Genomic DNA, 23,214 nt, shown 5'->3' with positions numbered 1-23,214 from the left:
ATATACAAATTACACAAGCGCACCATAAAACATGGCAAGGGTAATCCTAGTGCAGTGATTGTATAAACTGAAGAAATATACATTTACATGTACATTATATAAGTTAATAGACTAGAAAAGGGTATTTAGAGAGCTTATCTAATTCCGATCTTGTCACAATAGATCATTAACATAATCGATATACGGTTAAAGCTGTATTAGCTACATTTACTATTAGAGATAATATTTTTTATCCATTTTTATAGTTATTTAATTTCTTCTACAACAATTTTTCAAACTTCACCGCAAAATTCCCAACGAGTTCTCGTAGTGCAAATACGAGTCCAATTACCTTACAGATGGCATTACATTGATTTTTGCCTTCTCGCGTCGAGTTATAAATACAGAGAAATCTCAGTGAGAGCTCATTTATATAAGATTTATTGCAGTGCTATATTCGTAGATGTACCTGTTATTCTATATTATATACTGTCCTTAATTTTAAACACACACCACAACAATGGCTGAAAGCACAATGGCAAGAAGAGAGGAGCAATCTGCATCTTAATACATCTTTTCTTCTGCATACGTAGCGGAGCGATGTCACGTCGGAGGATATGTACTAGTGGATCACTAGGTGGGGCACAGATCTGAAATATAATTATGTTAAAAGTCTTCAACATCTCTTACAGAAAGTAGGTACGTTGCCAGACCTTATATACCAACAACGAATATTCATGGAGGCTATATTCATAAATACTTACAAAAGTAAGCTAATATTTTACCCGCAATTGCTTATTACTGATAACTTGATATGATTACAATTTGGTTTATTACGGTTTACTTATGTTCAGACAATCCTGAAGTTGTATTCCAAGTTTTTCTAAAAATTCATCGCCTGAATAACATTACGAACTTCAACCTCATGATAATAACGGGACCGTGAAATATACAAGTGTTTATCTCGCACGGATTCAAGACAAGGTGAAAGATATCAACCCACCTTTCAATATGTAGTCCGTTAATAATGTGGGCATCGTTGGACTATCCTCATTGATAGCCTTTAATACTGAAAACAAAAACATATCATTAATTTCGAATGAAGTTATTAAGTAATTGTTGGTACTGTTACCAAGAACTTGTAAAACTTACTCTTAATGAGGACTTGTGAAGCTTGATTATCAGGTGGGCCACTGTCCATGTGATAAGGTATCACTGTTGTCAAATACTGTAAATTTTCGATATATTTTTGTCTGGTTAGAAACGTATCTCATAGGTCTAACAAGATTGACAAAGTACTAATCAGACTTTGCTCGTAAATCTAAGATGCCTACCTTGGAATCTTGTATGGATCTATGCTGCGGCAAAGGGCTATTACTATTTTCTATTCGGTTTTTCTTCTTTCTCACCCTACCCTTCCCCCCCCCCCCCCCCCCGCACCGTGCCTCTATTACTACTACCACTCCTATTTCTACACCTACTCCTGATCCTACTCCTACTTCTACTCCTGATACTACTTCTTTCCCTGATACTACTCCTACTCCTACTCCCGATCCTGATCCTACTTCATCAAATATTATAACGATGCTAAACTCACCGAGCACAAATCCTCGTCTTCCTCGTCCTCCTCCTCGTCCAGCTCGACCGCCTCCATCTACCGCTCACCACCTTCAACGACCACTGCTCACCACCTTGGGTTATACCTGGAATAGTGATGAATATTTTTAGTATAAGAACACATCAAAAATATCATGTAAGGATGAATATAATTAATTAATATGTAATAAATTTTATTAGCACATTTGAAGCTACTGAACATGGTCTTACGCGAAAAATGAATTGAAGTAATTTATTGTAAACATGACAAGTTTGAAAAATTTCAAATACAATGTTAATGCAATTACCAATAAATATTATCAAAATGTTTTACTCACCGAGCACAAATCCTCCTCCTCCGCGTCCACCTTGTTCTTCTCATCTTCCTCGTCCTCCTTCTCGTCCACCTCCAACCACCGCCAACCACCTCCACCAACCACCCATAACCACCTCGGATTATACCTGGAACAGTAATAAATATTTTCAGTATAAGAACACACCAAATATACTATATAAGGATTAATGTAATTATTCAATCAATTGATAATATAATAAATTTCACTAGCGCAATTATAGCTACTGAATATGTGCTTGCTTCAAAAATGAATCGAAATAATTTATTGTAAACATGACCCTACATGACATAGCCCTACCCTACCTTACCGCCCACCATACCCTTACCTACCCCACCTCATCCCACCCCCCACCTCTCACGAGTACACGGTACTCAAGATCCTACTCCACATTCTACTCTCACTCGTACTTTTCCTCCTACTCCTGATCCTACTCTAACTCCTTCTCCTGATCCTACTCCTACTCCATCAAATATCACGGAATGTTATTCTTACAGTGGACAAATCCTTGTCATCGTCATCCTGTTCCTCGTGCACCTTGATCACCTGCAACCACTGCCAAACATCTCCAACGACCACCGATAACTTCATCTGGTCGTACCTCGAATACTAATAACTAATTTCAGTATTAGAACACAATAAAAATATTGTGAAAGGATTGATATAATTTTTTCATTGACACATTTTACGAGGATTGTGAAAACATTACGAAACATTACAGAAATTTCACTAGCTTATTGGACCAAGCAAAAATTAGAACACGTCAAGAATGTCGTGTAAGTACCAGTATAATTTTTTCACTGTCATATTCTACCAAGAAGATTCCGACAAAATTATAAAAAATTATAGAAATATCATGAACCCATCGATAGCTACTGAATTTGTGCTCGCGTGAAAAATGAATTGAAGTAATTTATTCTGAACATGGCAAGTTTGAAAAGTTTTAGACAGAATATATTTGCAATTGCCATTAAATATTATAAAAATGGTAAACTCACCGAGCACAAATCCTCGTCCTCCTTGTCCACCTTGTTCTCCTCGTCTTCCTCCTCCTCCTCCTCGTCCACCTCCGACCACCTTCAACCACCGTCAACCACCTCCAACAACCACCGATAACCACCTCGTGTCATACCTGGAATAGTAATGAACATTTTCAGTATGAGAACAAATTAAAAGTATTATATGAGAATCAAAAGAATTAATTAATCAATCAATAATATAATACATTCCATTAGCGGATTTATAGCTACCGAATTTTTGATGCCACATGATTACAATTGTCATTAAATATGGATTTATTATTTAATACACGACTTGACCCTACCCCGCCCCACCCCACCTCACCCCATCCCACCCTTCCACCCTTTAACGCTCCTACCCTTTTATTCGCACTCCTACTATGACTCCAGATCCTACTTCTACTCCTACTCTACTCACAATGCTACTCCTGATCCTACCTTCACTGCTACTCCTACTTCCTACTTCTATTCCTATGCCTACTCCATCTCCTACTTTTAATTTTAACTCCTATATCTACTCCATCTCCTCTGCTACTTCCAACTCCTATTCCTACTCTATCTCCTACTACTGCTACTCTTACTTCTACCATAACTCCTACTACTCCTTCTCCCACTCCTACTCCCTACTCCTACTTCTGATTCTACTCCTGATCCTATTCCTATTCCATCAAACATCATAAAAATGTTATACTCGCAGTGCACAAGTCGTCGTCATCGTCGTCCTTTTCCTCGTGCGCCTTCATCACCTACCCTACCCTACCCTACTCTCAAGTACGAGTTACACACGATCCTACTTCTCATTTTTCTCTCACTCGTACTCCTCCTCCTGCTTCTGATTCTACCTCTACTCCTACTCCTATTTCCTACTACTATTCCGATTCCTACACCATCTCCTACTCCTATTTCTTACTCCATCTCCTACTACTGCTACTCTTACTTCCACTTTAACTCCTACTACTCCTTCTCTCACTTCTACTCTCACTCCTACTTCTGATTCTACTCCTGATCCTACTCCAACACCTACTTCCACTCCTACTTCTGATTCTACTCCTCATCCTACTCCATCTCCCACTCCTGATCCTACTCCTACTCCTACTCCATCAAATATCATACAAATGTTATACTCACAGTGCACAAGTCCTCGTAATCGTCGTGCTTTTCCTTGTGCACCTTCATCACCGCAACTACTGCCAACAACCTCCAACGACCACCGCTAACCACCTCTGGTCATACGTCCAATACTGATCAATAATTTCAGTATCAGAACACAAGAAAAATATTGTTGAAGGAGTGACATAATTTTTTTATTGACACATTCTACGAGGATTACGAAAAAATTATGAAACATCACAGAAATTTCACTAGCGTGTTGGAACAAACAAAAATCAGAACACTTTAAGAATGTTGTGTACGTACTAATATGATTTTTTCACTGACACATTCTATCAACAAGATTATGATAAAATTATCAAAAATTATAGAAATATCATGAGCGCATCGATAAATACTGAATTTGTGCTCGCGCGAAAAATGAATTGAAATAATTTATTGTGAACATGACAAGTTCGAAAAATTTTAGATATAATATAATTACAATTGCCATCAAATAATATAAAAGTGTTTTACTCACCGAGCACAAATCCTCGTCCTCCTCGTCCACCTTCATCTCCTTGTCTTTCTTGTCCTCCTCCTCGTCCAACTCCGAACACCTTCAACCACCGCCAATCACCTCCAACAACCACCGATAACCGCCTCAGGGTACACCTCGAATAGTAATAAATATTTTCAGCATAAGAACACGTTGAAAATATTGTGTTATGATTAATATAAATAATTAATTAATTAATAGTAGAAAAAATTTCAGTAGCGCATTTATAGCTACTGAATTTGTGCTTGCGCGAAGAATGAATTGAAATGATTTATTGTCAACATGAACCAGGAACCACGGAGCACTTATCCTGGAAGTCGAGTTTCACCACGTAGCGGACCCGAAGCGCGGGATCCGGGAGGTTGAGAATGCGGTACTCGAAATTTGCGGAGCGCGATTCTCATCCGTCCGCTCTACTGCGCGGTTGTTTCGAGACTGAGGAATTCGGCTAGCTGATTTGAGATTGGTGACGTCACTTTCTGAACATCCGACATCCAAACTATGGTTTCGACCTTTAATACTATGTATGATGATGTATGATGTACGATGTTTGATGATATTATACGATGTATAATGATTTTAGTTTTCACATTTCATACAAGAAATACACACTTCATCTCTCCTGCCGATTCCAGACACAAGCGGCCAGGCCCTTCGATGGTCAGCCGTTGACCGAAGTTATATCCTTCGCTTAACGGGTCAGCTGATAACGCTGCCGTTCTGCGACAGTTGGATGATGAAAAATTTTGCTCTTGTCTTTCAAATGTGTGTTAAAATACACTCGAAGTGTTGAGAAGCTTCGTTCTTTCTCTCCCTATCACCTTTTTAGGTCTTTAAATCACTACGCTGCGTTAAATACTGTCTCATGTACGGAGCATCCATTTCATCTCGTTCAAAATTAGCGCATCCGTGATGTATTACCGTTACTCTGAATTTTTTTCCATCCGAACACTTTCCGAAAAACTTTACTGCTCCTCTAACCAACGTAGATACTTCACTTGCGACTAGCTAGAACAACGTTCCGATTCTATGCCTACGAAAATCCAAGATCGAGAGAGCAAATGAAAAGTTGTGGGAACATTCATGAATATTCATGTTATGGAAGACATCGTGCGCTTGTCGAATAGAATCCCATTCCGAAATGAATAATTCTTTTCTTTTTATATCATAGCTAATCTACTGATATAGGTAAATAGGATGGTTGGAGGTGTTTACTGAGTTCTAATTTTTGGACTTCATCAATTTCGGAGAAAATGTATTTGAATAAAGCCACTTCCTCTGCTCAATTACGAAACGAGTCGTGATTGAATACAGCCCCCATACACCAGATGATTTCTCTCTTCGATCAGATACTGATCCATCACTCATTCTTTCAACGTCGAATAAGAACGTATTTGTACGCATGACGAAGTATTGCTACCAGACTGATGTGCAGAGGATGCATCGGTTTCCGACCTATCAGTCGAGTTCTCACATCTCTTAGATGCCACAACTTTATTGTAAGCTGCAGACTCAGAGGATTAGATGGCCGGTGTGAAAAAAGTCTTCGGAGGCGTTGCCTAAAAATATATAAAGTTTGTAATGAAGTTCTTCGTAACCGACAGCTATCGCGTGCAAAACGTTGGTAATATACCGTCGTCAACGTGAAATTGAAAAGTTGAGAAAGTATTGCACAAGCAATATGTACGACGGAATTATACAGTGAAAAAATAAACTCAATCAAATACATGAACGTGTATGATTTATATTTACCTGAATATGTCGAATCTTTTATAGACGACAGTGGCATCTTTAAGATGATCAGTTTATTTTTTCAAAGTTTTTTAGAAAATCAACTATGACCAGCAAATATTTCGAAGAAAATTTGAAATGCTTCATATTTAGTTTCAATCGTTTCAATAATGTTCCCATGAAGAATTTGTTTTCCGATCTGATGAGTACTTTTAAAGTTACGAAATGAAAAAATTCAATGTCTCATTGTCTCAAATTTTGAAAATATACCAAAAAATCCGAAACATTCTTCTCTTCGCTAGAGATGCGTTGAAGATATGATTCTGAGTTTATTGATTATATATGTTTCTGATTTTTTTTTTTTATAATTCTAGTGCTTGTTTAAATTTGATAAATTGGCGACTATTGGATAAATATATCATTTTCGAAGAGCTCACTCCATTTTTATATCTATCTATATTATGTTTTTGACACGTGTCACCGGTTCGGTCGTTGTCGAGGAAGTGAAAGCGAAAAACAGTGAGGACCAAACTCATGGGCATAGCTACGGAGGTCAAGCCTTTACACTTACTGACGTTCAAATTTTGTCGTGATTTAGGCGGGCTTATTCAACTGTTACAGCTCATCTTTGAGAAAAATTATCAACGTCAGTTATTACCACCGATACGTCAGAAACATATTTTTTATTGCAGAACTATGCGAAAAATTTAAGAAACATCAGAAGCCTGCACTCTAAATATTACTCAAACCTCGACTCAATCTAATGCAATTTAAAATCTTGAAAAAAACTATCGGGACTTGTTGCAGCTTCCAAAAGTTTAGATGTGCAAATACGTTATTTTTTAAATGGGTGAAGCAAGACAAAAAACTGTAGTCCAAAATTTGAAAATTTTGGGTGTTATAATCACTGACTCAAGACATAAATTTCCATCAACGTTCTCTACAAGTATGTAAATCTATTCCATCTCTCACAACTATACTTTTATTCCATATTCCAACAAGCAAATTTATAACTCATTCTTCATCCGATTCAACTCCTTTTTTTTCTGAGTTCTAATTGCTCTGGAAGTATCGATTCGAACATTCATCAGAATCAACTTTCTACGAATAACAATTTCACAGTCAACAGTGTTTTCTTGAACATTAAAAATGAATCATTGATATCAAATTAATACTAGTTTTTCCCTTTTTGTCTGAATTGATTATTTCTTCATTCGTGAAATTGAAGTAGGAATTATTTTTTAATTTTCAGAATTATTTCTCATTTCCGAAGTTGAAAAATTCTAATAGGGATTTTTTTTTCGTTCTCTTGATTCATAACACTGACTAAATAATCAGTTCTTTTTGACTGTCGCGTGTATGGGATCGGGGAGAGCGGCCGAGTGTACAAAAAATAACACTTTTACGGTATATGTATACTCATCTCGAATGTTGAATGCTGTGCGCCAAATGTCTATCAAGAATTATAATTACGCAAACAGGTTTGCAAAGTGATTTCAAAGTGAAATTGAGAATTTAATATCATTACATATGGGCAATCCGACTAAGGATAAATACATATAATACATTAGTTGCATAAATCACACACGATGATATATCGATGGAATAATAAGGTCTGATGAAGGAGCTGAACCAAAGAAAAATTAAGATTGAAAATATAGCTTTTGATTAATTTATTTGACTGTTTCGTGGATAAATTTTAAATTCCCCGACTTACCAACAGTTCATTTTTGCATTTTCTTACGTTCAAAAAATGTAAAATTAAGCTTTTGTCAAAATCAGAGCTGCATTGGTTTTGTCAAGAGCATTGTTCACTTCTTTAAGCTTTAATTAAATGAAAAGTGATCTATGTGAGAATTTAACCTTCGAAAGTTTATTCAGTTTCGAGCAAAGTTATATAAATATATTTTTAATATATTTGAAGTTTATGCATTTCTAATCATGAGTTGAAGGTTTTAAATATAACACTTGCATGTGGAAGTAACTAGCATTCAAAAATTGAACAATATGAAATTAATTGCACCTTTAAAATGTAAAACAAGTATTCATCACTTGAATAAACACACGGTAAATTAATTTACTTCTTTTTATTATTGTGAAAAATCTAAACCTATATCCCATCCTTCCTGAATCCCGCATTTATTGAGTTTTAATGTCGATTTTTTTACATGATACGCGTAAAGATTTCCAGCTTATGTGCTTTAACAAAAATGACAATTGCAACCAGACAAATGATTCCGAAATCAAAAAATCGTAATAAATTTACGGCATATATGCAATACGTGTTCGGGTTAGGTTAAGGAGAAGTTATATGTATGACAAGGAAAGGTTCGTATCTAAATTCGTTTATTGTCACGATATATCGAGTACCGAAGTTTTCTGTAAACATACGCTCTCGCTCCAGCGCGATCGTTTATACAGTCAGAAAACCCCCCCTCCCATCGCCAATCGCGGAGCGGGGAGGGGTGCGCACGCAACTGATAATGCTCGACATCCCGAGAATCTTCATTTCAGTATAAATTAAATCTATACTTATTTATTTTTCATTTGTTACTTGTATTATTCAGCGCTACGGTAAATAACCCAGAATGTGATATTTTTGGATCAAGTTTCCGCAGAATCGAATAAATATCTTCATTTTACGCGTCATCACGACTCCAAATTTTACTTCGAATCTCAGAGAGAAGAAACTCTCCTCTGATTGTAGTAATTTTAATTCTCTGTTTCTCTCCCTCCCTCTCTCTTGTCCCCATGCTCGCGACGTCAAAATCAGCCCCAGGTCAACACACGGTTTACCTGTGCACGAGTGAATGATCCAACAAATCTCGGCAGCAACTTCCGCGACGGATCTAACGCACACCCGGGGTTATTCCAAAGGACGCCCTGGGCCGTATGGCTTATCGGTTTAGGGGACCCATGTCTTCCCGTACCTTTCCAGGTTTCTAGGCGACGAGAGAGAGAGAGCGAGAGGTTCATATTCTTCGCAGTTAAATATTATTTTATTATTCCTGCGCAACCTTTTACAAAGTTTCATTCTCAATTAAAAACCACGTCGTCCGAAGCTTATCGCATTTTTGAATGATCGTCCTCTCTTAATAAAACAATTTTAAAATTCTCACCAAAGGACATTTCATTCGGAAAGGCAAATTCTGGACAAGACCTTCTGCGCGCAACAGATTTTCTGCGATTCCGCGATCGGAATTTATTGACTGTTTGTTTTGTGAAAATCAGGTCGTGACGATCAACCAGTTCACGCTTCTACATATCGAAATATTTCCACGAAAGGAAAACGGCAATAGCGAAAACTCAAGTATAAATGCCTTACGCAACATTTTCATAATTTAATTTTAATTTTTATTTTAATATGACAACAAATGAAATTCGACATTCGAGACAAAGTATTGACAATAACTAAACGGAAACGCTAATAATCAAGTAATAGTAATTGGAAAATATTAATTTGGATGGAAACAGTTACAGTAATTAAATAATAACAACTAAACAGCAACAATACGTATAGCCAAAAAACTAGGCATAAACAATATGGATTTTTTGGTTTCTTTATTATCCGAAGTTAGACTAGTCAGGTTCATTTGCAATTGGGGGAAAAATTTGCATTTCTAAATTTAGCACTTGGATATTAGCATTGTAAAAGAAAATCTAACGTCTATACAACCTAGAAGCGGATCGAAAATTTTCAGGATGGAACGTCACATCGGAATCGAGAGAAGTACTACTCAACCATTATTTAGAAAAGGCCAAATATTATTATGCCAATGGATAATCACAATATTTTACGATTATAGTGAAACAACACTTATCTCGTAATTTGCGATTTATTTTTTTACTTATTATTTTTAGTGTACGAAATGTACGGTAATATAATATTTCTCGGTCAAGAATGTTAGTCGTTCGAAAAATTCCCGGCTGCTATATGAAATTCCCGTATATTTCCCGCATTTTCATGGGCACTTTCAAATTCACGTATAATTTTCCGTTTTCCAAGAAACCCGGTTACTGGACACTCCGATTCGCTCTCAATTTTTTTATTTCCAAGCCATTGAAACTCCTATTTAAGAATTTATTTGCAGATTATAACACAACTTTAGAACTTTAATATGATTAATTACGTATAAAGATATACTGAATATCGAGGGAAATTTTATTTGAAATGGAATATTTAAACCCGATACACTGAAACACGTCGAGAGTTTTACGATGAAGAAGGTAAAATCATTTCACGCATTGATACGCCGACGCACGTAACTTTGTATTTTTTATTTTATTTTTATTTCGTTTCCTCATATATATTAATACATATTGATATTAATATTATACGGTAAATATATTAATCGGACATTATGTTTAATCTTTTATCATAATAATTAGAAGAGTAATAATAACGGTAATAATAAGACATTGATACTAAATATTTACAAAAGTACAAAAGCTTAGAAAACATTGATCCTTATACATTGATCGTTACATTTATTTATTTAATTGATTTCGTTTTTTCAATCCTTCTTTTCTACACATTGAAATCTACGTATTTCCTCGTAATATTGAATCCATATTTCATGTAAGGCTGTTTTGTTTCACATGTTGATAAACTAATCTTACTATGATCTTGTTTTATTTTCGTTTCAGAAACTATAAATTCCGACTATGATCCTTAGTTTCAAAGTGCAGTTACAAAAACTGCGTAGGCCTTAAAATGATCCTATGACCGGAGGAAAATAAACTCTACACGTTTGATACTTACGGGATAGGTATTTTGTAGATGATTCAAAAACGGGGAAAACGAGCGGTATAATCAAAAAACCTACCTCTATCGATTGGTCCGATTATAGTACGTGTACATCAATATAATCTGTATCTTAAATATTTTGATCTTGAACTATTTACTTAATATTATTCATTTTTAGAAATTATATGACTGTTTTTCTTATTCCGCCTCATTTTAAATATCTCTTTAATTTTTGTTTGCTTTGATTTGATCTTCTCTCTCCATTCAATGAAAAGTTGACAACGTTTTAACGCGAGAAAAAAAAAATAGCTATAATCTGCATAATGACTATTTACAACGCAAAATATCACGCATGCTGTCTTTTCTACTAAAAAACCACTAATTTCTTTCCTTCGAAACAGAATCTTCACCCAATCGAGTATTGGATTCGATTGAATGATTACCGAGGTATCTTGACGACATTTTTCATAACTTACTTATTGAGCTTGACAATCTTTTTCCGGAAAACCTTTATCGTGATAAGTGTATTCCATACTGAAATAAATATTTAACTCTCTGTCTTGGCACTCGAATAATTTTTTCCAGTCTTTCGCATATAAATCTAAATTCGAAAGAATCGCAGACACGGAAGTTCAGGACGACCGAAAATTCTTATCTACACGCATCTATTGAATTAATAACTTCGAGCAGGGACTATGAGCAAAAAGAGATTCGTAAAAGTCGTGACAATTGAAAAAAAAAAAAAAAAAAAATTATATCACAAGTGTGAAGATATCTGCAACTGAATACTGCATCCTATTCAAACGACTAATGCCGTTCCCTGGAATCTTCCCTGTGTGCGCTGTGCCTTCGGGATTCTTGACCACTGGGTGTCACTGGTCTGCGCTTCGACCTCTTGAACTTAGCGATGTCCTCACCGAAAACATCACCGGTGCGTAGAGCTGATATCAAGTCATCAAACTCGCCCTTGTTGTCACCTTGATTATTTCCATTACTCTGAGTCTTATTTCCCAGCGAGATACTGTTCAGGATACCCTCTCGAGAATTTTTCCTCTCCATCGTCCGTTTTCTCAGCTGTTCAAAAAAAATTTCTTATTATTACGTGGGTTAGTTGGGCGAAAGTTTCATTTATCAAGGTATAAAGGCTTTTGGTCGGAAAAGTGACGAGATCTCGTGACTTGAATCAGATCACACGATGAATTTTAATCCCTGAGAAACTCAAGTGGCTTGGTTAAAAAACGGCAACGTCTTTTAACGTGCACACCAATCACAGATATTTTATTTTCAATTAAACGAAGAGTATTGCGGATAGCTTCTATTTTGATTCGAATTACAGATTTTAGAAGTTGAATTAAAAAGTGAAGAAATTCTATTCCGCATACCTCTTGCTCCTGCTTTGCTCTGCGCTCTTCTTCTTCGACCTTCCTCCTCATATTTTCCACGTCTTGTCTTGCCTCGGCTAAAGCTTGGAGGAAATTTTCGAAAATACCAAAAAATTCGTCAGGCTGTACGCCAGCCGAATCTTCGCCAAACAATCGCACTGCTCTATCAAACTGTAAAGCCGAATAATTTCATCACCACTGAAGGCATTCAAATATGTCAATATTTTGTGCATTCAACGTTATTTGTAATCTGAGTCACAAATAAAATCGATGACAAGCCATAAGAAGAAGGTGAAAATAAATTAAAAACTGATTGAAAGAACGTAAAAATAATCACCCTAGTTTTCATATCTTGGAACAGATCTTCAGCTTCCGCTAGTCTGCATGTAGCTTGTGCCTGAAATTCCCTCATTGCTGGGAGGAACATGTCGCCTTGGAGTACTTGGGATTGTCCCCTGTGGAATTCTGAAAAGCAAAAGACATTCACGTCTACAAGAAACTGGTACCACACTACTCTAAACTATGCGTGAAATCATGTAAGTTTTTAGATTACTGTAACATTTTTCGAACGCAATTAATAATGCAAGAAGCGTGAGTGAGTACTATTCCCAAGGTTTCAAGCCTACCGATTTCCCGTTGCACGTCAGACAATCCGTTTTTCAAATTCGCAACCTCTTTTTGCAGGTCAGCCATGCTAACTCTGGCGGCGGTTCTGACGTGCGGCATGTCTTCCTCGATGTCAAGAACCTCTCTGAACCTCGACTCCAGCATTTGGACCAGGTAGTGAAGAAGCGTGGTGCCCTTTGCGCACGACGATTTAGTATCCACCAATCGATTGAGAGACGCCAATCTAAACCCGGCCGCATTGCCACGGGCGTTACCTCGATTCACGTAATTTCCGAGAGCCAAAACTAACTCCAAAAGTTTCCTCAATCTCCTTGAACGCGCCACTTGACGGCTTGCTTCCAGAACCGATCGCATTCGCGGCGTCAGCTCGGCGATACTGGCAGCAAATTTTTTCTTGTAGTGCAAAGACCTTAACCTCTGCTCGTAATGAGGTACTCTGGAATAAGTGTCAAAAGGAAGAATTGAGTACGTTTTATGATGAACCTGCATGCTTAATGTTACTGCTGATCCTCTTAAAATTGGAATGGAACTGTTGGGATTAAAAATGACCGATTAAACATGGTGGAGAAAAGTACAAAATACTGGTAAGAAGAGGTCACCGACTATTAAATATTTTTGACATACAATGGGATCAGAATAAAGAGACCCATGTCTCGGTGATTCACTGAATGGGCATTTTTCAACGGGGAAAAAATGTTGAAAATTTGTTTTAGATACCCTTTGAAAAATGATCTAATTTGCTACGAATCTTACTAAAACGTGCTGGTACATTTTTTTCAACTAACATTGGACTCATAAGCTATGAAATTTTTGTTTTATACTTGATCTTGTTCAAATTTAAAATTGCAGTTAAAAATAAACGAGTATTCAGGATTTACTTTCCTCTGACAAGTGTCCGTTCAGTAAAACGCCATGTCGTGGGTCTTTTAATTTTGGCTCCAGATTGGGTACATTTTTTTTTTTAATGAAATCGGCTCATCTTTGCGCGCTATATCCCTTTGTGAGAGTTCTCTGGATAGCTGATTTTAGATCATGCAATAAACATGACCATGTAATTCATGAATTCCACTCTTATTTATGTGCCTGCGGATGAGCTATTTTGCTTAAAAAGGGACACACGAAGTGTGAAATGCAACACGCCGCGACTCACTTGGATATTTGATACAAGAAGCAATCCGCTCTGCTTTGGAGGTCCTTCTGATGAAGGTCGAGTAACGCTGATTCCTCGGAGGATGGTATGTACTTGAGGAGTTGTTCAACCATGTCTATGTGAAGTATATTCTGTTGATCCATGGACAAAATGGCCCTGGTGATGTCGTTGTCGGACATTTTGAGCTTGGACAGAAGAATGGTGCAGTTTTGCGCCCTCCTCGAGTCGATGACAGACATGGTCTTCTTGTTTTTACCTAAGTTCCGGAGGTCCTCTATCGAGCCTTCAGTCGGTACGCCATTCTTCTGATAGGCGCAAAATATCTTGTCGATGGACTCGAGGTCCATTACGTTGTAGAGCTTCGTGTCGTCCAATTCGGACCAAATCGTGCCCTGAAGCTTCTGCTCGGGTATTTTTGACCAGTTGAAAGACTTGAGCGGATTTCCGGGCTGCGGCACATTTTTGACAATCTCAACTTTCATGGGCGGTGGAGCAGCCGGCATCAAAGAGGGGGGAGGTGGCGGAGCCAGTGGAGGTGGCGGTGGGGGTGGCGGCATTGGTTTGGCCTCGACCTCCGCGACCTCGTCCTCGACGATCTTTATCGTAGCCTTGGCATCATCCGGAAGACTCCCCGAAGCAACGAGCTGTTCCAGTCGCTTCCTCTCCGACTTTTCATTGTTTACCTGCCGCGAAAGGGTCTCCACATTGTCCTGGAGCTCGGATATTCGTTGTTTCGTCTCTATGTGCAACGACGTCTCCTTCTCAAGCCGTTCCTTTATCCTCGATAGACTGGCCTCCATGTCTTCCTGCGAAAGTTGTGATTACGGGACATCAAAATTGACAATTCCTCAAGTAACACAAATTCAATTTTTGACTTATTTCAGCAAAAAATTAAGTCAACTAAACAGAAACTCATGAAAAGATCGCGTTTGAAGCCTTTAGTAGACAACGTATCAACCAGACATTCACGAATGTCTGCCAGGTTGTCAATTCGAGAAGTCGACTGCACATTGACTTAACATCATTAAAAAATAGTGTGCCACCTAGGTCTTGACTTCGACCAGTTTTTTCAGATTGTTTTTTTTTTTTTTTTTAATACGGTATACTCACTTTTTCCTGCGTCCTAAGGTCCAGTTCCTGTTCCTTCTTGGCCAGCCGGGATGACATGTCCGAGTTTTCTTTTTCCAGTTCTTCGGCCTTCTTCTTGGCCGCTACAAGCTCTTCCTCCTTCGCAAGAAGATGGACAATTTCCTTAACGTTTATCTCGATTGGAGCAACGTCTGGATTTTTTGTCGGTGGAGTTCCGGTACCTTCCGATTGAAGGACGATCTGCTGAACGATCCGGTCAAAGAGGAGCCAGTGTTGAGGGTGCGAGCCGTAGTCAACTGTTAGAAATAATTAGGGAAGGGTTAATCACGCCGACGGAAGCATTTCCAGAAGTGCTGACTAGAGGATTTCATACATACGAGGCAGCAGAAGACAGTGCTCCAGCAGACTCAAAAGATGAGGATACGCTGCAGTATGACTGAGCTTTCTTCTCAACAAATCGAACATAGCTGTAGCGCTCTTCGTGTCGACGTGTTCCTTCTCGAATTTCCGGGCCAATTCCTTCTCATCTTCATTTCTAACCATCTCGAAGAAGTCCAAGTGCCTGTCCAGCGTCTCGTTCTCATATTTTCTCAGCTTTTCGATGATGGGTTGAATACCGAGCATCAGCAGTTCGTACCTCAAGTGAAGTCTGAACTCTAGGGTGACTTGTCCAGGGCCGTAATTCAGCACCGCGTTTATAAACGACATTATCGCCGTCTTCAGAGACAGGTTATCCTTGTATATACCAAAATTCTTGTCCAGATCGTTCACTATACTCTGAAACCTTGTTCTCTCAGAGTGATATTGCTGGAAGTGTAACATCGCTTCGAGGACCTTCCGGTGACCGCCGGGTACGAGGCAAACAGCACCGAGTATTTCCAAAACCGATATTTTCGTCTTAATATTTTCCGTAGCGAGGGACTGTGATATCGTATTTATGGCTGTTGGATGAGCCAGGACGTGAGCTCTGCCGTTCTGTAAGAGGGCAAGGATTTCCAGAATAAAGGCTCGTCAAGTCCAGTGATCGGTCACTCATTTTCTCTGTTAATGCAAGATGTACCTACCGAATTGTTCATAAGAGCTTTCAAGCAGCCAATAACACTCGTGTGGAGGTTGCTGTTCGTCGCGTCCGTGTCCATTGTCCCTAAAACCTGAAGAAGCGCGGTAAGACCATCGAGCTCTATGAACCTCAAAACGAAGCTATGCGGCTGGGTCCGAAGAGCCGTCTTCAGGGCTTCGACCTGCCGCATTTGATTTGAAATTTCCTCGCCTTCTTCGGGAAACGGGGTCTGTTAAAAGCAGAAATTTGGGATTAGGATCATCCTGGGCGGCGGTGAAGAGTCGGAGAACTTACACTAGCGATCGTTTTGACCCTGTTGATGTAGTCCTCGGGATCACCACTCAAGTCTGTTGTTCTCAGTCCGCCATTGTCCAGGGTGCCATTACCCTTCCGGGAGCAGTAAATCTGCCATTTTTTATTAGCCGGTAGAGCCAAGACCGCTTGTCTGTTCGTTTGTGTAAGATCCAACTCCTCCACCAGCTCTAGGAACATTTTATTCAGCTCCTCCTCCGCGGGCATTGGCAGCGTCGGGGTCATCGCTTGCAACGTTAACGTACCCGTGTGCTCCACTACGCAATAGGTTATCTCCGGCGGTTCGTCATCCTGAGAACAGGTGCAATAAACTTTGAAGAAACTGCGTTAGGTGCAAAACGCAAAATTTTATCGAGTACAGTTTGTACAGGGTACACAGTTCAATATCATTGTCGATAATAGAGTTAACCATTACTCAGTTGACTGATTAATAAAACAATATACTTGGAGAGTCTGCACGAAAAAACGCGGCGATTGTATCTGTGCCACGATCTGTTAAACTTCAGTGGCAACTGTCTTTTCAAAAATGAATGAAGAACTCGGTTTGAACCCGTTTTCCGATTACCACTCCATACTCAAGGTATTGCGACATGCCAAGGAGATAATATTTCATCAGCGAATCGCCGCAGCAACAGCTAGTCGCGTCTTCGTTCCAACTTTCATTATTATCACGAATAGTTTAACCTCGATTAGTTAGCATCGATGTTGGACCAAAACTACAAGTTGATGCTCACACTGAGATTCCTCGATGATAAATTTGTGAAGAGTGAACAAAACCTAGGTACTTGTTCCACGGTACGAAATGGTGAAGTTGTTGATTAAATATTGCACCGATACAATCGCTGATTAATCAAACTCGTATTGATCAAGCTTGATCGATCGAAACTTCACGCTCAACACGGGTACAGTGACCAAGAATAGGCACACAGAGATGTTTCTAAGCCGTATCTAACTCCAAGGTCATGAACCGGCAAGCTCTTCACTGAATTCCAGAATCGGTAGGCTGTTACTTGCAGTAACAGTCTCCCATAGTAAAGAAGATGCCGCCGCAGATGATCTCGGCAGTCGGATATAGGCAATGCGCGGGAATAAGGCAATAACCACTACAAAGGTCAGGCGACCGGCTCGCATGCTGCTGCAAGATTCCTAAGGTTCTTTCACACGTGACTAGGAAAGTCCCCCGTCCACATGCACGAGCTGCCTTCATGTGCACGTGCACGTTTATATCCATCATTCATCGCTCCACTGATCACCGGACTCCGCAGGTCTGCGAAGATGGACCGCGACGGAAGAAGCCTCGAGCAGAAATTCTACAACGAAGATTACCTGCAACGTCGGCAACATTTCTATACCTGCACTTCACGACGTTACCTCCAATGAAATACTATTCTTCCAATCGCAGGTGTATTGTATGGGATATTCCGTATCGTGGTCGTGCTTCTGACCGTAGGGCCCACCGTCTTCGAAGTTTTCTTTCCAATTATCTGCAATATCTAGTGTAAAATGTTTCCCGGCAAACTAGAGGTGATAACTTTTTCCGTTTTCCTAGCAATATCAATTAGAAATTATCAAATTCGACGTAAAGGTCATCTTGAAATTTGATTGTTCGAAATTTTGATTTACACCTATCTAGAACAGTTTGACAATCTTTTCGAAACACTACATAATATCATTCCAACTGAAAGAAAGAAATAAAGATAGCAATTTTTGGTAGATGAAAAACGAGTTCACATGGAATCCCCCATATATGCATATACAAACACTGTTTCTGATCACCGAGGTGGTTACACGTGAGTGCGAGCAAATGCCTAGCCTGCAATTTGCGAGAGTCTGGTAGCTGATATCGGAACGTGGCAGTGGAGGCTGCCCGAACGCTGCTGAAAGCTTTTAAATATCAATAGTGTATGCAGTCAGGTTATCGAGAGGTATAGGCACCTGCCAATATCCATTGTAAGAGAACGTGTGAATGTTGCGTTTTATAAAAAGAAGAAGTGAAAAGATTGGAAATAAAAATAAAAAACCTCCTTCACCGCGGAGACTGCAGATATTGTATAATCTGTAGACGCCGCGCTTTTAGCTTAAGAGAATCAGAACCGGGCGTGAGCTGAAAGAAATAAGGAGTGTATGGAAGTACATTGTGGGCTAGTTGCCAATTTTTAAGGAAAAAAAAAATATCGCTTCTGTTCGATACCTTCATCATCGTTTCGAAAAAACTTGTAAAATAATCAACAAGATTCTAACAAATCTTATGAAAAGTCTTCAGCCGGACTCTGTAGATTTCATCATTCGGAAGAGTTCCTGAAATTTTGCGACGATTCGTCAAATTTCACGTAATCCCCTCAGATTTTTTTTAGTGCCATTGTCAATTACTGGGATTCACAGTATTTGACAATAGCGTCATGCATGCAGGAATCGCGACGAAGCTAATCAGCTAAATTTTTGTGCAGATGGTATAACCATCATGACGTTGACTGACCGCAAAATTGCTAAAATTTCGCAAATTGTCCATTTTCAGCTTTTATCCCCGAATCTGCATAGTCCAATAGCAGCACACAATTTTCTATGCATTTCTGAATTGGTTTCTCTGATTGTTACGATAAAAATTCCGACATTCCCGCCTACAACGAACACCTTGTACACAATTTGCTCGCGTCGTTACCATTTTCACAAAACCTTCGTTATGGATTAGCATGTGGCTCGTGCTGAAATGCATGCTGTGGTCTCGTTCGCGGTCGGAGAGTCAAGGACCCCGGACTAACGCATAATAGGCAGGTGGAATCTCGGACGAAGTTACAAACAGCAAACTCGACGCGTCCGTGACATTGCAAGGCCCCACGATGCGCGGCTGCGGAATGAATATTGCATCGCCAAATATCTGAACTGAATTATTTATCAACCGAACGATTTTTCAGGAAAGACAAGTACGGACACACCAGACATTTCACCAGCGTATAACACGTAATAAATCGTTTAGTTATTCTTGACACTTTCCATGGGAAAGAATCATGCACGTAATACCGACGGGTGGCATACTTAAATTACGAGACATGAATCCGCACAACGTTTATAAGCATTAATCGGTTCTGGTAAATATCATGGGAAGGGTGTATCAAAGGAACTCGTCAGTAAATCGATCTTTGAGTTTTTGAATAAGGAAACGAATGGTGTAGACCAAATCCAATTTTGTTGAAGTTTGGTTGGTGAAAAATTCAACAAACTACCAAAATGTGCTAAAAAGCGGCAAGAACGTCATTTTTCAAAGAAAATCTTATATAGTTTTTTTTTGTACAAAACCAACTTCCAAATTTCTAACGCGATTCTGAAGAGGATTCATCAGACTATTAGGAAAAAATTACTGTTCAAATGTCCCGTTGAAAAAACATATTTATTTCGCGATATAAATATTAGAAAAATACGGAATACGGAAATACGAAAAAAATCAGTAAAAATGTAACAAACAAAAAGTATCGGTAAGGAGTTTTTGTATGTATTCAAGTTCTTTCGTTTAAAGAATAGTATATATATCGTTATTAATAATAAATTGAGGAAGGAATCGTATAACTCATTCGACTGCAGTAGCTCAAAGGCAACAATGCACCGTTCGGTGTTTCTCGCAGACGACTAAGACATTTCTTAGATACATTTTCCGCGTAAAAAGATAAACTAGCGCACATTTTTTACAAAGCATTCGAGTTCACAGAGAAAATAGCTTTGGTATGTGAAGTATATAGCTTTAGATAGTCTATCTGACTACAGATACTTGAATTATGTAATAGCAAGTTAAATATTTTGATTCGAATAAAAAAGTAAAATTCACTCAACCCAGCCGATAATGTCAATTTTTAGCTTCAAAGCGCAGTTTGGAAGAAGGCTGAGGTAGTTTAAACTACCCCGTATATGCGTTCTAGGGTTAATTTCGGAGAAAACACAGAACACGGAAAAAATATAGGCTTACAAATTTCATCGAATGTCAAGATCAAATACATCCAAGCGATACTTATTTCATTGTTTATACACACGAGGAAAAAAAACAAAAAATTTCAACAAATTTATTTTGCATTTTTTGGCATATTTCAAAATATTGTATGATTATTTTAATAGGCTCAAGTCCAATTAGTTTGAGTGCTTGGAAATCACCCCATGTTTCGTCCCTACAGTTTTGTGACAAACTTTCCGTATAATATTGCTTCACCGGAAATAGATTTGAAAGAAAAATAATGAGCCGATTCAACCTTTTTTCTTTCAACTTCGCTGCGGTTGAAATTTTGATTTAGTATTTCAAAAAGTACGAGGAAGAAAAGAAGTCAAAGCGTTCGATGTAAAGCTAGTAAGATTTTCTCAAACTTACAGTATGGATATCGTTTACCAGAAAAATATTCGCGTATGATCGTTTTTATTCCAGATCAAAACGGGAATGTAAATCTCTTATACAATAACTAACCGGTAGTCTACTGGTAGTCGAAGGTACATGTAATACGTAAAATGTAATGTTCGCAAGTATAGTCAATTCGTGTATCCACTCCATTCACTTTCATTTCTGATACGATTATTAAAGAGACATATCACGACGTGTGGTAACGATTCTCAGGAAAATGTAGGTTTTGTACAATACGCAGCGTGCATTTTAGTACGGAGGTTATACAATCACAGTTTCTGATCTCGGTATGGTAACGGATACTAACATTACAGTTGTCCACACGGTCCAAACATAGAATATCATGTGGGAAAAATCCTTAGACGCGTACGTTACAGTAAAGAATGCAGGAAATTCCGTCTAGTGTTCCTCTTCTTCAGCTGAATTTTCATGACCGTTGTGGCACAGCACGTGTACGGTACAGCGAACTGATTGCATACCATTAGTTCGCAATATATCGCAAATTACTTCGTTGTGAATAGCAATAACCGAAGGGATTATCGCCAACAGATTTCACAGCAACTGGGTCGAATATTTCATCAGTTTAGTGCTATTTGGAGTTGCAAAAATACGCGAAGAGTTTCTTCGTAACAAACTTCTCATGGTTTCTGGCAATTTCCGGATATACCGTTACTTTAACGATATTTATTAGGAAAAAATTTTGTGAAAGCTAATATTTCTGTAATCGATAATATTATAAAACGGGTAGGCTAGTAATTAAAAATCTTGACTAACTAGTTTCTAGGTTATAATATTAGATAATAAGATTGATATTCGATTTTGAGCGATTTAGATGTTCATTTCGAAATCTCCCATAAGCGGCTTTATAGCCGATATCTGATGCAACAATTGTGTTGGAAAGTCATTTGCGATTAGACCACTCCTTGGTAATGCCAACTAGTAAGAAATGGCTGCCTGTACGATAAAGACTCTAGAAAATAGACCCCGGTACACCAACCATCACGGCATCTGTCGCCCCTGGAATAGACAACCGAAACAGCACGTTTTTAGGTTGGCGATAGCTTGGGTAATGTAGGGATCCGCTAACTCGAGTGCGTGCAAAATGCGAGGCTACAGCGCGAATGAGCCTTATTGTCAGCAGATCCCTACATTACCGAAGCTAACGCCAACCTAAATTGAACGTGTCACTTCGGTTGCCCATTCTAGGGGCAACAGACACCACTGACGGTGGGTGTAACATATACATGTTATCAATGTTTTTTATTCACGTACCTCAAGTACACAATGTAAACATATGCATACTTTTCATACATTTATTTCAGAAAGTCGGTAAAAAAATTTCAGTCCGATACAAGAAAACTCACGCAGTCTATTGAATATTTGAACGATGCTTGGACAATGTTTCCCTGATGCTAATCTCATTCGAAAAGCATCGAATATCGGCATTTTATGCGATCTTATGATGTGTGAGGTTTCAAAGTGATCTTCAAATGCCGCAAATTTACTACAAAAATTTTTTAAAACATTGCATCTTGTGGAAAAATAGATAATCTGTACGAGTATAAAATACTCGTTTTATTTACAAAAAGAAATTGAAAAGAACAATAAAGTAATCATTTTATAATTTCATGATCGGATCGGTTTCATTTTAGGTTATATTTCCATTTGTCATTGAATACGTATAAATGATGATAGCGAATGTTTCAGACTGATTCCATTACCCTTACAATCTCGGAGGACATGTCGTGCAATCCGATGTTTCATAAAATGTCGATTGAATACTATGAGAGTGTTTACTAATCGTGAATTGATCACTTTTATCGTTTGGACGCGTATCCGCCATGCTTTGACTTGTTTCGAAGAACCAATCAAACCGCAGCGCCGATAGTCTGGACTCTATTTTTCATATAAAAAAAAAATTCCCTATAGAAATTCTAGTTACATGCACCGGCGCGTCGCGCATAATCAGCAACGTGCGAATTTGGTTTCAGAATTCCTCCGCATGCGATTTTGCAGTGCGGCGCTCAAACTCTGTTTAAATATCTCCGTCACGAGTGAACGAAGGCGGACCTTCGTCAAATTTTAAGGACCGATTCGATTACGTGACTGCATACGGGAGAGGCGAACGAACGGACGACGATGTGAA

At 38.5% G+C, this 23,214-nt stretch overlaps 1 protein-coding gene and 1 long non-coding RNA gene across 7 annotated transcripts in view; both read right to left on the bottom strand.

The window, feature by feature from the left end:
- Positions 1 to 283: 283 nt before the first annotated feature.
- Positions 284 to 4,605, bottom strand: LOC124184995. 3 transcript variants are annotated; one of them, XR_006871305.1, is made up of 7 exons: positions 4,578 to 4,600; positions 2,424 to 2,537; positions 1,914 to 2,037; positions 1,577 to 1,682; positions 1,132 to 1,207; positions 983 to 1,048; positions 284 to 629 (listed from the first exon to the last, which is right to left on the bottom strand). It is a non-coding gene; the product is annotated as an uncharacterized LOC124184995 (long non-coding RNA). The 3 variants fall into 3 exon arrangements; XR_006871304.1 differs by lacking the exon at positions 4,578 to 4,600 and adding an exon at positions 2,927 to 3,109; XR_006871306.1 differs by lacking the exon at positions 2,424 to 2,537 and having other exon boundaries at positions 4,578 to 4,605.
- Positions 4,606 to 10,635: 6,030 nt separating this feature from the next.
- The window catches only part of LOC124184903 (disheveled-associated activator of morphogenesis 1), a 57,685-nt gene continuing 45,106 nt past the window's right edge, over positions 10,636 to 23,214 (bottom strand). For all 4 annotated transcript variants that reach the window (XM_046575095.1, XM_046575092.1, XM_046575094.1 and 1 more), the window contains exons 3-11: positions 16,676 to 16,984; positions 16,386 to 16,610; positions 15,699 to 16,296; positions 15,343 to 15,617; positions 14,233 to 15,038; positions 13,082 to 13,518; positions 12,793 to 12,920; positions 12,456 to 12,626; positions 10,636 to 12,147 (exon numbers count right to left, since the gene is read on the bottom strand). In XM_046575095.1, coding sequence (XP_046431051.1) covers positions 11,881 to 12,147; positions 12,456 to 12,626; positions 12,793 to 12,920; positions 13,082 to 13,518; positions 14,233 to 15,038; positions 15,343 to 15,617; positions 15,699 to 16,296; positions 16,386 to 16,610; positions 16,676 to 16,984 — 3,216 coding nt within the window. In that variant the 3' untranslated portion in view covers positions 10,636 to 11,880. The remainder of the gene's footprint in view (positions 12,148 to 12,455; positions 12,627 to 12,792; positions 12,921 to 13,081; positions 13,519 to 14,232; positions 15,039 to 15,342; positions 15,618 to 15,698; positions 16,297 to 16,385; positions 16,611 to 16,675; positions 16,985 to 23,214) is intronic.

Source organism: Neodiprion fabricii, chromosome 6 (genome assembly GCF_021155785.1).
Source record: "Neodiprion fabricii isolate iyNeoFabr1 chromosome 6, iyNeoFabr1.1, whole genome shotgun sequence".
Classification (NCBI taxonomy): domain Eukaryota; kingdom Metazoa; phylum Arthropoda; class Insecta; order Hymenoptera; family Diprionidae; genus Neodiprion; species Neodiprion fabricii.
Note: the sequence above shows the minus strand (reverse complement) of the source record. Positions and strands in the feature narration are given on the sequence as shown.